The sequence below is a fragment of the Mustela nigripes genome, chromosome X, assembly GCF_022355385.1.
Source record: "Mustela nigripes isolate SB6536 chromosome X, MUSNIG.SB6536, whole genome shotgun sequence".
NCBI classification, from domain to species: Eukaryota; Metazoa; Chordata; class Mammalia; order Carnivora; family Mustelidae; genus Mustela; species Mustela nigripes.
The window spans coordinates 101,407,188-101,423,667 of NC_081575.1; the positions used below are offsets into that span (position 1 = coordinate 101,407,188).

The 16,480-nt window shown below is 42.3% G+C and overlaps 1 protein-coding gene across 1 annotated transcript; it reads right to left on the bottom strand.

Moving 5' to 3' along the window:
• Positions 1-7,902: 7,902 nt before the first annotated feature.
• LOC132007195 (melanoma-associated antigen B10-like) lies at positions 7,903-8,991 on the bottom strand. Its single transcript, XM_059385288.1, is given in 1 exon segment — positions 7,903-8,991. A coding segment is annotated over 1 exon segment (1,050 nt). The 5' UTR covers positions 8,953-8,991.
• Positions 8,992-16,480: the final 7,489 nt, after the last annotated feature.

The window sequence follows — 16,480 nt, forward strand, 5'->3', positions numbered from 1 at the left end:
TTCTAGAAATATAAAACTAATTTATAAGTTTATTTAAAAATAAATGATTTTAGAGAAATGCGAATATGGCAATTTGTGGTATACTTACCTAGTGTCCACCAATGTTCAAGTCTCTCATTCAGCCGCCCTTCCTGGAGCCTGCCAGCAGGGGTTGGGCTCTGTGGAGATTCCTCTGTTCTGTTGTGGGTGGTTTCTTTAGACTTCATTTGGAGTTCTTGTGTTTACTTCTGTTAGAACCTGGGCTTCCTTCCTCTGCTGGCCTGAGGTCAATACCCTGGTCTAAAACTCTCAGCAGCCAGAAACACACAGGGAGAATTTAGAGGTGCTAAATCAGGTTGCACCTGCCTAGGTCTACCAGGGCTGGAAGCAGAGTTGGTATTCTGTGGGATACCCTTCAAATCTGGAGTGGGTGGTCCCCTCAAACATCACTCAAGGTCTTTACCTTACCTCATGGCAGGGCCTGGGCTCCCCCTCCATTGGCTGACCTGACTTCTCTGCACTCACAACAAAGCCTTCACTACTCTGAGACACCAGAGTCAGAGGTAAAGGGATGCCAATTCCTGAGACCCCTGCATAGAGCCTGCCAGGGCTGACAGTAAGGGTGGGACTCTAAGCTGGTCCCTCTGTTTTTCAGGAGAAAATATCCTCAGTCCTCACTCAGATTTCCAAACTTGACTCCTAGACTCCTAACTTGACTCCAGGGACTCCCTTTTCTGCTGAACCAAGTCAGCTAGCTTTAGATCAAAGCCAACCCCCGGCCCGCCTATATGTCCTTCCCCCACCCCAATCTCAGGAGTGTGCAGTGAAGCAGTGCTTGTGCTTAACAGCTATAACCAGTGTTCCCAATGCAGACAGCAGAGGCAAGGCTCTATGTGGGCAGTCTGTTCTCTGATGGGCATTTCCTCCAGACTTTCCTCCTGCTTCTCACCTTCACTTCTGTTTGGGCCTGGGATCCTTCTCTCTGCTAGCTTGAGATTGATACTCTGGTCCAATAACATCAGTTTTCATTGAAAGTTCGTAATATTTACTACAGAAATGAAAATGTTGAAAATAGGCAATACAGAATTGTACTTTTTTAATTCAGTCAAGCCAGAGTTATTATAATAATAAAGAGCTTTAAGCACTACATAGCACCATCACCTCCAGTCAATTTAACAAGGACCGGCACTATTTGCAGTGATTCTCTCCATCCCTTCCATAAAACATTTACACACCTGGGTTCAGCTCTCTGCCCCTAGAACGTATATGGTGGCAACATAAACCAGCAGACAGAGCCATAGGACATTCTTGCTCTGCAAGAAACAGGGGAGGCAGTCTAAGTTGACTTAGCATCTAGATCATTTTTTTAATGGTCTAGCCTCGACTTCAGTGCTGGAAGGGTGCTGTAGACAGGAGAAGAAATAACCTTCTCCATCAGGCATCAAGACAGCTCTTGGCCCTGGTATACTGGAGAGGATGCACAGAATCATGAAAGTAGTGAAGAGATACAGGCTTCCCAAAATTCATTAATATTATCACTGGGTGTTGCATGGGAACTAACTATATTCTGACTGAGAGTGGGCAGGAGGGATTCTAAGGCACAGAGGGGTATCAAGTATGCCTCTGGTTCTGTCATCCTAAAGATCCACCCACTCAAATAGCTGCACAACTTTAGGCTGGTAATAAAGATACATAGATATTCCAAGCCTTTTCCTGGAAGTTGTCCAGGACCCTCCAAGATTCCACATGCTTTCTCCTTCTGGTCCCCTTTCCATTATACACTGAGCTGTAAATTCACAACCCAGACTGCCAGCCTGTCCTAGGCTATCTGGGTTTTGTTTAGTATGTGGTCTCTCTCAGGGGCTCTAGAAATTTCTTTACCCTTCAGACCTCCTGATACTCCTCACTAGCTGACAGCATCCTGTCTAGACTATTTTCTGAGACCTAGTCATTCTGACCAAATCCTTGCTTCTTATAGTAAGTGGAAAAAATTTTAGCAACAGAATTTTGAAACACTTACTCACAGATACCCCAGTACTCAAGATACCTGGCAAAATATTGTCCTTACTATGGATGGGGAATTAATTATTAAAGAATTATTTTTTGAAGTATATAACTAGAAAACATGGAAATTCCAAATAAAATAATGGTGAGGATTTATTTTGTCACAAAAGATTGATCAGCATTTAAAACTGATTTGAATGCCTGTGAGAGTTTAGGATATTTGTGTACATTAATATGTGAGAGTATAAAATGGTACGGCATTATTGAAACAGAATATTAACAAACTCATAAAAATTTGTAGTATCACACTACTTCCACTTTAACCCAATGTTTACTTTTCTACCTTTCCTATAAGAGATCATCCATATTTGTCCAATATTTTATATTTAATAATGTTGATATCAGTTTTATTAGTTATAGCAACAAATGAAAAGCAACTTATGTGTCCATCAGGAGGAGACTGATTAAATTAATTGTGGCATATCTGCACATTAGAATTTTGGGGACTAGTTAAGAGTCAGGTGGATCTATATGTGCTCTCACAGAAAGATCCTACATTTATTTTATTAGGGACATGGGCAAGAGAAAAAACAATATGTGCACCATTATCCAAGTACCTTAAAAATCCTCAGATTGTATTTTCCCAGTATGTTTATGTAAGAAAAAGCCCAGACTATATTTTAAAATAATATATGCAACATTTTAAAACTGCGGTTACTTCTGGGGAGTGCTGAATTTTGGAAGATATAGTAAGGAAAGGGCTTTCTGATTTATCCATATTTTTAGAATTTCTTTAGCACCAAGAATATGTGCACTGCATGGAGTACTGGGTGTGGTGCATAAACAATGAATCTTGGAAAACTGAAAAAATAAAATAAAATTTTAAAAAATAAATAAATCCTGTTAAGCTAAAAAAAAAAAAAGAATATGTCACTATTTTGTATTTAGTATATTTAAGAAAGGCTAAAAATAGAAAAAGTAGCTGTGTGATATTCAGATGAAGTAACTACTATCTAATGTAATGGAAGGAACTTGAAATCTGGATGACCTAACACTACAAAAGTTTACTTCTCATACACATAAGGCCTGATGGGCTGCAGGATCTTTCCTGTCTGGTGACCCAGGGATAGAGTCTGCTTACACAGCATGGATCAACCTCTCAACACAGGATCTCCTTGATTCTGCTGTATGGGACAGAAAGCTTAAAAGTGGCGTACTGACTCTCAAATGCCTTGGTCTGCAAATGACAACCATTGTTTCTGTTCATATTTCAGTGGCAAGGGTAGTCACAAAACCTTTTTCCAATACAAATACATTTGACAATATAGTGTACCCCTGAGCCCATGAAGGGGAGAAAGACACGATGTGGAAGAACACTTAGAGTCTCTCTATAAACAGTTACAGAGTAGGTCATCAGTAGAGTACAACACTTAGAATTTGTATGATAAAAGCCCTCTTCATTCTCGGAGAAGTTTCCAAGGAGGCCAAAATTGCCTAGCAACACTCCAAATCTTTCGAAGTGCCTACTATGTGACGGGTGTTCAAATACAGAATCACAGCATTTTTCTAAAGGACACTGGAAATCTCAGCAGGGATGCATCATCCTTCTTCACTCTATATAGCACCTTCCTGCCGTGACCTTTTCAATAACCTCTACAGTCCCAATACTGTGAGAATTTTCTTCTTCCTTTTGCTCCATGGGCATATCATAATTTGAGTTTCTGCTATACACCACTTGATGAACATGACTGAACACTTGTACGGGTGTCCTTGGGCACCCTGAAAACCAGGATTTTCCCCTGCAGCACGTACAGACAAAAGTCAGTAAAATGATGGCCTTTTCTTATCAAAGCTGGCATGTCTCCCGGGAGACTTTTTCCACCTTGGAGGTACACTGAGTAATTGCTCCATGAAGATACCCATACCCTTATCTCCGAAACCTGTGAATTTGTTGTTATACTTTGTAGATGTAGTGAGGTTATGAAAATGACTTTAAAATAAGGCGATTACACTGCATTATCAGAGTGGGCCCAATCGAATGACGTGAGCCCTTGTAAACAGAGAACTTTCTCTGACTGGATACAGAAAAAATGCAGCAGAGTTGGGGAGGGGCAGTTAGAGAGATTCCAAAGGTGAGAAGGATGCAATAGTTTATTGCTGATTCAAAGTAGATGGGCTCAGGACTGGAGGCCTAGAAAAACTCTGTCAGCTTTGGCTGACAGTCAGAAAAAAATAAAAATTAAAAATAAAAATAGGAGCACCTGGGTGGCTCAGTGGGTTAGGCCTCTGCCTTCAGCTTGGGCCATGATTTCGGGGTCCTGGGATCGAGCCCCATGTTGGGCTCTCTGCTCGGCTGGGAGCCTGCTTCCCCCTCTCTCTCTGCCTGCCTCTCTGCCTTCTTGTGATCTCTCTCTGTCAAATAAATTTTTAAAAATCTTTAAAAAAATAAAAACAAAAACAAAAAACAAGGCCTCAGTATTATTTCCACAAAGAACTGCACCTGCCAACAACCTGCATGATCTTGGAAGGAGATTCTTCCCAGAACTCACGAGGAGAGGCCTACCAGCTGAAAGCTTGACTCTGGGCTGCAAAAATCCGAGCGCAGAATCTAGCAAACCCATCCCAGCATTTACATGTACAGAAATGTAGATAATACCTACTGAGATAACAAACATGTGCTGTTGTAAAGCAGCAAATTTGTGGTGATTTGTTACAGCAGCCATATAAAACTACTATAAATTCCTGAAAACCTACAGGGTCTGTTAGAATCCATCATCTGCCAATGGAAGCTACATAGTGATTTCCCTTCCTTCCTCATCTACAATGTAAGAGGGAGGCTTTGGTTTTTGACCACTCAGTGCAGCTTACTGTTCAGTGTGTGAATTCAGTGGCCAGTCTCAAATAATTCATTAGCTTTAATTTTCCTTTATTTCTATTTTTTATTCTTCTTAATATCTCCTAACTTCATGAATATATTTTTGCTCCAAGATATTATAGCCACTATATTCTGTGTCAAATTAGAGTCTACCTATCAGCAGGCATGGAACACTGGGTGTGGTGCATAAGCAATGAATTTTGGAACACTGAAAAAAAATTAATTTTTTTAAAAAAATAGACTTTTGTGAATGTGGTGGAGGTATCCAGGGTGGGGGTGAGGGGTAAAGGAGTGTCTAAACCTCACTGTCAGAATTACAGGGGAAGGCAATTGCTGTGAGAGGAAGAGCCAGGAGGAGAGATGGAAGCTGTAGGGAGTTGGAATGCTCTGAGTCAGGGGAGGCCGAGGGACAGCAGCTGTCTCTTACACCAGAATCAGGTGTAGCCTCCAGAGGAGGACAACAGAGGAGAGCTGGTCATCAGGTCAGATCCTAGTTTGGACTCAAAGGCCCAGCGGGGAAGTCCCAGTGGAGGGAGCTGTCATGCAGGAAAGTGCCGGGACTGGGGACTCCACACAAGTGCTGAGACCAGGGCAGAGCCAGCTCTCAAGGGACCCTGGGGTGAGGGGCAGGAGGATCCTAGGAAAATGAACCCCATGAAAACCCCCAAATTGTGTTTGATTTTCATTTGCACCTTCCTTCTTTAAACCTGCTTTTAGTACTTCGGCCATAGGGTCCTTCTTTCATTGCCAGAGAGCCATCATGGAATAGTGAGAAAAGAAAGTAATTAAGAGACAGAAGGTTGGCTTCAGGCTGCAACAGCGTGGGCTCCAGAGGAATTCAGACCAGGGCTTTATTCTCAGGGTTGTGTTTTCTGAAACATGTGAAGTCATGAAAATTTCAGAGATATGTGTGCCTCAGGTTTCTCGTCTGCAAAATGGGCTTAATGTAGTCAGCTTGCTCTCTGGCTCAGTGATGATACCTTGTGAGGTCAAAAACTGTTGGAATGCAATTTATGTAAGGCACCTGGTACAAGGAATGGCTTTTTGGATATTTAATAATTACCAGTTATTACTATTAAAATTCTGACATCAAATGCTATCAACCTCCCATCTTGGAATTTTAAAATATATTTTTATCCTGGATATGTCAGAGAATATACATAGCAATACAAAGCTCTAATACATAGCACACCAAATCAGCCAAGATACTTTCAACCAAATAAAAGTAAGTTACCCACTAAGGAACATTTTGAGGATTTTTATCGTGAGCTGGGAAAATCTTCCCCTGCTGTATGCATAGAATGTTCATAGAAAATGTGTCAAGGGCTACCTAGTTCACTCTCATCAAAACATCTATCTCTTTTTTTTTTTTTGAGTTTACCAATTTACACACAAGATAACTTAATTTAAATACCCTATTAAAAGAGTGAGCTCTTAAAAAAAAAAAAAGTTAAAAGAGTGAGCTCTGTCTTTGACAGTACAAGTCAAAGATTGCCAGCAAAATGGCTTCTGAGAATCACAGGTTAAGGTGTAATTAATTACCCTTATTTCTCAGAGACTCCCTGGAAACAATCTACATAAAATATCTAGTTTGTGCACTGTGTTCACCTATACTGAGACAAGAGCACAGGGCACCTTTCATTTCTGTCCCATTTCTGGCTAATTCGTGATCTTAAAAAGTAATTTCTAGAAATAGTTTTCCAAACCAGGCTTTATTTTTTTTTTTAATATTTTATTTGAGAGAGAGAGTGAGGGAGAGAGAGCATGAGTGGAATGTAGCAGAGCAGAGAGAGAGAGGGAGAAGCAGTCTGGTTATTTTCATAACCTCACTACATCTACAAAGTATAACAACAAATTCACAGGTTTCGGAGATAAGGGTATGGGTATCTTCATGGAGCAATTACTCAGTGTACCTCCAAGGTGGAAAAAGTCTCCCGGGAGACATGCCAGCTTTGATAAGAAAAGAAAAACTAACAGGCCATCATTTTACTGACTTTTGTCTGTATGTTCTGCAGGGGAAAATCCTGGTTTTCAGGGTGCCCAAAGGCACCTGGTATGGGGCTTGATTCCAGGGTCCTGGGATCGTGACCTGAGCTGCAAAGGCAGAAGGTTAACTGACTGAGCTAGGCATCCCCACACCAGGCTTTAGCCTCTTAACTCTGGACACAGCTTCTGAGGGTTTGGCCCTTGCCTCACTCCCACAGCAGCTTCATCTGATCCACCACCCAGCTTCAGGTAAAGCTGACTCACACCAAAGGACTTGCAGTTTTCCAAGACCCCAGACCCACGAACCTCGGGGTGCTTACACTTGACTTCTCACATCTGGATCCTCCCATGTCCTCTCCTTCTATTCACATGTCCTTAGGTCTTAGGGTGTATCCCATCCTCTTTCTTACTTGACAGCTGTTTCTACACTCTAAAACCCTATGGGCACGGTGGGTGGGTCTTGTTTATTCTGACACTCCCAGTACTAGCAGGAAGCCTCCCCAAAATGCTGAAGGAATATCTAAGAAATAAACGAGACAGTGTGCAAGAGGTCTAATTTATTATGCTACAATTAATCCTACATTCTTAAGTAATCTATATGTATATTTACACAGGCAGTATCATTTAGTTTTAAAAAAACTAAAAGTGAAAAGAAAATGCAATATTTGGCCATCTTTTACTTTTTCTCTATTTCTTGACCGCAAGTATCTTACTGCTGAATTCTTTTACATTTCCAAGGAAATGCCTAATCCACTGACATGTTATCACAGTCCAAATCAGTAAATAAGATGAGGAATTTCACAATTTGGTTTACAAAATAATAATCTCTTACTCTTAAATCTCATGTACAGCACAAAATTTGAAAATGTTATTCATAACCTTGGTTTTTTGAAGCTAATAAACCTTCTATCGAAAGAAAAAACAATTAAAAATTAACATATAGAATGAGAACATAAACATGCTATGCAGTCTGTTTTCTCTGCCCCACCCTGACCTTCCACTAAAGAGAACATGTATTTTTTTTTAACAACAAAATGAAGAATCTGTCTCACATTTTACTAGGGGTGGGAGGAGCTGCTAGCCGTGGCCCTGGAACGGGCACTGGCCATGGCCTTGGAGCGTGCATTAGCCCTGGCAGCAATAAGAGCCTTGGCTGCAGCTCTGGCTTGGGCTCGTTCTTCCTCATCCCTCAAAGCCTCTTCATAATAGGATGGAAAGGCAGAGGGGATGGTATCATGGATCTTGGCCAAAAACTCAAGAACTCTCATCTTGCTGGTCTCAGCGTGGGCTCTGGGACCCCACAGGAACTCATAGCGTGGAGGATCACTGTTGACCACCTGCCTATACTCCAGGTAATTTTCTTTCACCAAATCTCTGGTGATGAGCTTCCTCGGCTCCCCATAGATGAAGTGCTTCCTCCCAGGATATAACCCCATCATATTCAGCACTTCCCAGACTTGCTCCTCAGTGGCACAGTTGCCCTTTGTGAAGATCACGCCCAGAACGGTCATCAGCAGACCAGTCTCAGGCACACTACTCTCATTACTCAGCCTCCCATCATAGCTTGGTTCCAATTTGTTGACAAGCACATAGATGTGCCTATTGGGATCCACCTCCTTCATGTCGAGGCCAAAGACCAGCTCTAAGTGATCAGAGGCTTTCCTGAGGATCACATGGAAGTAATTCCTGTAGATCTGAATTACATTTCTAAGCATATCTGCCTTGGTAATGGGCTCTTTGGTTTGATACTTATATAGCAGGTAGTATACCAATATAAACACCTTCTCCCCCAGAGGGCTTCTATGGAAGGGCTCAGTGGCTATTGGATTCTGGAAGGATCTTGGCCTTCCCTGTACTTCATTGGTGCCTTCATTTGATCTCATGTATGACACAGCTGCAGCAGTAGTGGCGGTGAATGTGGCTGTCCGAGGACCCTGGGGATTGAAAATGATTCAGCTAGTGAGCTCTAAAGGAATGTCTTCCAAATGAGGGGAGGAAGAGGAGTGCAACTGAGCAGCGGCTTGAGCACTTACCAGATCCTGTGAACCTTCTCGGGCCTGTCGGCGTCTCTCACGGGCCCGGAGCTTACTCTTCTGACCCCGAGGCATGATGACTCTGTTCAGGTGCAGCAGAGATGTGGACAGGTGAACCAGTAACCTGGAAGAAAGAGGATAAGATGGTGTGTGCCCATTCACAGGGCGATGCTGGCTTTATAAATGACTACCTCTGCAGGTTTTCTTACGTGCACTGCTCAAGGAATTCACAATGTTCATTTTCTCTTCTCAGCTTGTTTCCTAAAAACCTTGTGAAAGTAACGAGAGTTCACCTTAAACTGCTACCTGCCTGATCTGCCTAGGGCCTTCTAGGGTGACAGCAAGGCCTAGAATAGCCAGGCTCTATGGAGGCCTCTCTGTTTGGGGTAGGTGTGTTTCTCTCATTTCACTTCCAGGACTATCATTTTGGTTTCTGGCCACTTCTGGTTTCCCTTTATTGCTTTCAGGCTGACCTCATTTCAATACTTCCTCTCCCTTTGATTCCAGAGGAGAAATTGAGGGAGACTTCAACTGACTATATCTTCTCAAGGATGACAATACAGAAAGAGCTCAGAAGGACTGTCTCCATCCTGGGGTAATTAGGGTCCTTACTGTTCATTCAGGGTCCTCACCTCATCTTCTGCTAGGGCTTGGTACTCTTCCCTCTCCTGGTGTGAGACCACATTTTAAGACAAGGCCCTTATATTTTTAAAAATTACTTAAGAGGTCATTAGGGAGCCCTTAGTCTGACATATCTGCCTGATACCTTCAGGGTTTATAGCATGGTTGGCACTCTGTGCAGACCTGCTTTGATGTGAAGTCAGTGGTTTTCTCAGAACTCAGTCAAGGTCTTTCTCACTACTCTTGTTAGAACCTGTAACCTCTTTCTGCTTTTCCGAGGTTGATGCTCCAGTCCAATGGCCTCACCTCTCTAAGTTTTCACAAGGAGAATTCAATGGATGCTTCATCAGACAATTCCTGCCCAGGGCCTGTCAGAAATCTGTGTGACCCCTTACCTTTTGGGGTAAAGAGGGTTCCCTCAAACCTTTTGCACTACCTCTTGGCAGGACCTAGAAGTAGTTTCTTTCAAAAACCTAAAACAGCCCTCCTCACATGAAGCCATTCACTTTGAAATGCCAGATTTTGTAATTCAGGATGCTTTGCATCCAACCACTCTCACCTTCGCCCTCCCTAGGCTGGAGAACAGAATCAGAACTCTGAAAACCCATTTTTTGGGGTGGGAGGTCACTCGGACCTCACTCAGTGTCCTCACCTTTACTTCTGTTAGGACCTCAGACTCTTCTATTCACTGACCCGAGGCCAGAAACCCCACCCCAATGCCATCTCCTCTTTGAATCTACAAAGGAAGAATTTAGAAGGTACCACAGAGGATGTTCCTTGCCCCAGACTCACTGTTGCTGATGGCAGGGCCCAACTCTGTGCAGCCCACTCTTACGGGATAGTGGGTATCCTCATATCTCATGAAGGGACTTATCTTATCTCCTGACAGAGCCTGGGTCTTCTCCCTCTAACTTACACAGTCCCCTTTGCACCAATTCTTTCATTTCCCTGAGACCAGAGATAGAATTCTGGGTGTCTTATATCCGGCCACTCCCACCGGGGTCTCCCAGGCCTGGCCGGAGGGGCCCGGGTTCTGACTAGCCTTTCTCATCTGTTGTAGGTGGTTCCGTCAGAACTTAGGGTCCTCAACTAGCTCTGGAAGGCCCAGTGCCAACCCCTGATCTGATACCATCCACTCCCTGTCCAGAAAGGGAGAATTTAAGGGCACTACATGAGGTAATCCTCGTCGAGGATCTGCCGGGATTCTGCCAGCCGCCTCCCCCCCACCCGACCCCCCGCCTTTCTGGTGTGCACGGCCACGCGCGCATTCCTCAGACACGGAGTGGGGAATGGGGGGCTGGTGTGCCCTCAAGTCTCATTCAGGGTTTTTACCCTAATTCCAGACGGAATAGAACTCTTCCCAAGAGTTCTCCTGCTCACCTGATACCACCAGCCCGAACAATACTTTCACTTCTCGGAGAAGCCAGAGACGGAAGTTGGGGGGAATCCACTTCCCACTTCCGGTTATTCCCATAGGGGCTGAAGGCAGGGGTGTGGCCTTTGGAGGTGAAGGGTGGAGTCTGTTTTGTGGGGGTGGAAGACTCTGGCGAAACTTACTCAGAGGTCTTTTGTTGTCTCCTGGGAGGTCTAGGACGTGACTCTTTCGTGATTTGAGTCAGTGAGCCTCAAGCCAAGACTTCGTCGTCGGGTATCCCACCTTCCAACCCTCCATTCCCAGTTGCCAGAGGGTGAAGTGAAGGAGCCCCTGAACCTAACAGCGAGTTATGGGCTTAGAAGTGCTGATAGCAGGGATGGGTCTGTATAGGTCCATTCTGTTATGGTGGAATGGCTCCCAAAGAACGCCCTCAGGATCTTAACTGTTACATCTTAGGGTCTGGGACCCTTCCCTCTAATGGCCTGAGGTTGTGGATATAAAAATTTCTGTAGATTGTGTGATAATTTTGAGAATGGTTAGTCCGAATCGTGTTTTTAATTTTTTTTATTAAATATTTTTAAAAATTTCAATTCAGTTGAGTCAGGGTTGTGGCAGTAATGGAGTTTTGGATTTCACATATAACCATCATTCCCAGCTTAACAAGAAAGTGTACCATCTCCAGTAGTTTTCTTTTCTTTTTTAAAGATTTTATTTATTTATTTAACAGAGAGAGAGAGAGAGCGCGCGCGCGAGATCACAAGTAGGCAGAGCATCAGGCAGAGATAGAGGGAGAAGCAGGCTCCCTGCTGAGCAGAGAGCCCGATGCTCGGCTCGATCCCAGGATCCTGGGATCATGACCTGAGCCAAAGGCAGAGGCTTAACCCACTGAGCCATCCAGGCACCCCTCTCCAGTAGTTTTCCATCCACCCTGTAAACGTTTGCATTGTGAGTCTACCCCCTACTCTAGTTAGTGTCTGGTAGCAACACAGACCACCAAACACAGCCAGAATACATCTGCCCTCTGGTGTGCAAAGAAGTCAGGAACTGCAGGAGGTAACCAGAGCTGGGGATAACACCTGGGTTGTTTTTCAAGGCATGTCTACACTCAGCCCTTTATTCCAAGGGCCACTGGGGTAATTAGCCTCCACGAATTCCCCCTCCAGTTTTCCCTCCTTGCAGTTGCACAAGGGCACTGCCCTCATTGGTAATACTTGGTAATACTTGGCCTATTTTAAACATTCTGAATCACCACCAAGCCCACCTGTTTGCACAGCTTCAATATCAGTGGCACATGGCCATGTACATAGGGGAATAAATAGCCTTTTCCATCAGGTATCAAGATCTCTCATAACTTTGGTCACTGGCATGGATGCATGGAATGATTAGAGTAGTGGAGAGATGTAGCTTTCCCAGAGTCCATCGGTAACATTACTTAATGGGTGACACAGGGGAGCTTTATTGTCTGACACTGGTCAGGGGGCATTTTTTGGTGGGAGGGTTGGGAGATTGGTGGGGGTGGGAGTGGGAAAGGATGCTGGGCTTGCCTATGGTTCTTTTAACCTGAAGATCTACCCACTCATATCACTCTACAACTTTGGGCTGGCTGTGATGATTCAGAGATTTCCTAGCCTATCCATGTAAACTGTCTGGTACCCTCCACCCAGATTCTACACGTTCTCACCTTCTGGCAACTTTTCTATTTTTTTTAATAATTGTTTTTATTTTTTAAATTTATTTTCAGTGTACCAGAATTCATTGTTTATGCACTACACCCAGTGCTCCATGCAATATGTGCCCTCCATAATACTCACCACCAGACTCACCCAACTTCTCACACACCACCCCTTCAAAACCCTCAGACTGTTTTTCAGAGTCCATAGTCTCTCATGGTTCATCTCCCCCTCCAGTTTCCCCCAACTCCCTTCTGCTAAAGCCTTCATTCAGGTTCCTGACCACCAGCTGCCCTGGGTTCTCTGGACTGGTTTTACTTATATGTGATCTCTCTCATGGATCCTGAAAATTGCTCTACTTCCTCCACCCCTGGTCTTCCTGATATTTCTTCACTCATTGATGCTTTCCTGTCTAGGCCCATTTCCTGGTGCCTGGTCATTCTGGTAAATTCGAGCTTCTTGAAGTAAAGAGGAAAGTCTTATGGACATAGAATTTTAAACTATGCACTCAAAGGAATCCTAGCACTTAAGATATCACTATAGAAATCTTGCTTTATATAGGTGAATGATTAAATTAATTTTCTGCTTAATCTGTTTAGAAAATAGTGTAATACAATTTAAATTATCAGAGAGATAGTATATTTTTTATCAAAAGTTTGACCAAAATTTAAAAGATTGATAAAATAAAATGCCACTGAAAGCTTAATTTATTCACATATATAAATATATGAAAAGATAATTTGGTATAAAATTATTAGAACAGAATGTCATCAATATTTGTAAAACTTCACTGTTGTCAGATTCTTTCCACTCTAATTGCATTTTTCTACATCTCTCCATAATAAAACATCCACATTTGCCAAGAAATGATGTTCAGTTATGTTGATATCAGTTCTCTTAATCATGAGAAACAATTTACTGTGTCCATCAAGAGGAGAATATTTAAATTAATTATGGCACATATGTGGTTTAGAATTCTAAAATTAACAGAGTGAGGTAGATCTATTTGTGCTCTCTTGGAAAAATCCTGCATTTATTTTATTCAGGGATGAGGACAAGAGGCAAGATGATATGTACACTGTTCCATGTGTATTTTTGAAACTCACAGTGTATTTTTCTTTTAAAAAAAGTTTATAGCAAAAGATATTCTTTACATTGGTACATATAATAACATGGATTAGAAAAAAATAAGTACCTGGGACGCCTGGGTGGCTCAGTTGGTTAAGCAGCTGCCTTCGGCTCAGGTCATGATCCCAGCGTCCTGGGATCGAGTCCCACATCGGGCTCCTTGCTCGGCAGGGAGCCTGCTTCTCCCTCTGCCTCTGCCTGCCACTCTGTCTGCCTGTGCTCCCTCCCCCCCCCCCCCTGATAAATAAATAAAATCTTAAAAAAAAAAAAAAGAAAAAAATAAGTACCCAACATTGAGGCAATGGTTAAATGAATTGTGGTTTAAAGTCAATAAAATCAATCTAGTTTCTAAAAACTACAATTATAGAAAACAAAGTAAAACATGGCAAAAAATGGAGAATAAAATAAGTAAGCAAAGAAGTAATAGAGAATTATATGTATCCTGTGATTTCAACAAAGTAAACATGTTCACATAGCAATACAGATTGAAAGGGGATATATGAAAATGGATATAAATGTCTCTGAATATTGATTTATGGTTTTTTTCTTCAGAATTTTATTAAATAGTTCATATTGTTAGTGTAAAAGTTAGAATAGATTAAAAGGGTGTAGATATCCTTTTTTAAATTTAAAGTAATTTTTTATTATGCTATGTTAGTCACCATACAGTACATCATTAGTTTTTGATGTAGTGTTCCATGATTCATTGTTCGCATATAACACCCAGTTCTCTATGCAATATGTGCCCTCCTTAATATCCATCACCACTTATTGGTGGAACACATGGAATAGCATGGAGGACATTAGGAGAAGGAAGGGAAAATGAAGGAGAGGAATCAGAAGGGGAGATGAACCATGAGAGACTGTGGACTCCAGGAATCAAACTGAGGGTTTTAGAGGGGAGGGGGGTGGGGGGATGGCTGAGCCCAGTGATGGGTATTAAGGAAGGATAATGTATATCCTCCACAAATAGGTGAAACCATAAGACAATCATTACAGTGTATTTTTCTAACCCATGTATGTAAGAATAGGCCTAGAATCAGTCTTAAAATACTACACACAAGATTTTTTAATGCAGTTACCTCTAGGAAGGGATAAAATTTGAAAGAACATAGTAAGGAAGAATTATAATCTCTCCCTATTGTTAGATTTTTTTAAAGATTTTATTTATTTATTTGACAGAGAGAAAGGGAACACAAGCAGGGGGAGGGGGAGAGGAAGAAGCAGGCTTCCCACTGAGTAGGATCTCAATCCCAGGACCTTAAGATCTTGACCTGAGCTGAAGGCAGACGCTTAACAACTGAGGCACTCAGGCGCCCCAAGCCACCCAGGTGTCCCTATTAGAATTTTTTGGCAACAAGAACATATGCCCTATTTCCTTTGTCATTAAAATATTTAAATAAGAGAACAGAAATACTATCTGTGTAGTTTTCAGGTAAAGTAAATGAGATGTAATTGGAAAAATCTGATTGCAAATGGCTTAATATAACAAAATTTAAATTGTTTTGTACATAAAATTTGATGGGCATTGGCAGGGTGTCTCCATTGTCAGGTGACTCTGGAATCCAGGGTGCTTCTATCATGAGCTTCCACATCTCAACATAGGCTCCGCATGTTTGCTGTTCAGTGAAACAAAAAGCATAGAGTTGGCACACTAGTTCTCAAATACCTTTGGAGGTGAGAAGCATGCTTCTGCGCATACTACAGTGTCAAGGATAGTCACATGACCCTTTGTAGCCACTGGCAGGTACCTCCATATGAACCAAAGATAATGAGACATGAAGTGTCTTGAAGATCTGTAAACCTTCCCATTAATGGGTACATAATAGGTAGTCAGAAAAGAGCAACTGTTCTAGTTTGTTATAGCATTAGCTCTCTTTGTTCCTGGAGGATTTTCTGAGATCAGATTTCCTTGCAATTCAGCAACTTTTTCTAGTGCCCCTATGTGACTAATGTTTTCAAATACAGAACCACAGCAGTTTTCTAAAGGACATTGAAAATTTCAGCAGGGAGGTGTCACCCTTTTTCACTCTATAACACCTTTCTGAACTTTTACCAATAACCTCTATACTCTCAATACACTGAGAATTTTCTGATTCCTTTTGCTCAATGAAAAACCTCTAACTTGTGAGTCTTTGCTATCCACCACCAGAAGGACATGGCTGAACACTTGTTCAGGTATCTTTAAACACACTGAAAAAGTTTCAGAATTTTCATCTGGTGCAGGTATAGACAAGAGTCATGTGTATGCTAACATTTTTTTTCTTTCTTATCAAATCTGGCATATCTGCCAGGGAGACATCTTCTTCCTTGGAAGTGGACTGAATAATTGTTCCACAAGGATGCCCATGCCTTTATCTTGAAAACTTGTCAATATGTTATGTTACATGGTAAAAGGCACTTTGCATATGTGATTAAAATTTTGTACTGTATTATCTGAGTGGGCCCAATCTAATGACATGAGCCCTTAGAAGCAGAGGACTTCGTTTGGCTGGAAGCAGAAGAGAAATGCAGCAGAGTGGGGGGCAGAAGAGTTTCCGCATGAGAAAGAGTCAATATGCTGTTTCTGAAGCAGGGGCCCATATGCAAAAAGTGGAGAGAGACCTTGAGGAGCTATGGCAGTTCCAGCTAACATTCAGCAAGGAAACAGGGCTTCAGTCTTATAGTCACAAGGCACTGAATTCCTCATAGAACTAGATTTTGAAAGCAACCTGTGTATGTGTGGAATGAGATGCTTCTCAGTATCTCTCAGTAAGAACCAAGACTGACAGCTTGATTTGGGCTTTGTGTAACCCTGAACAAAGAAAAC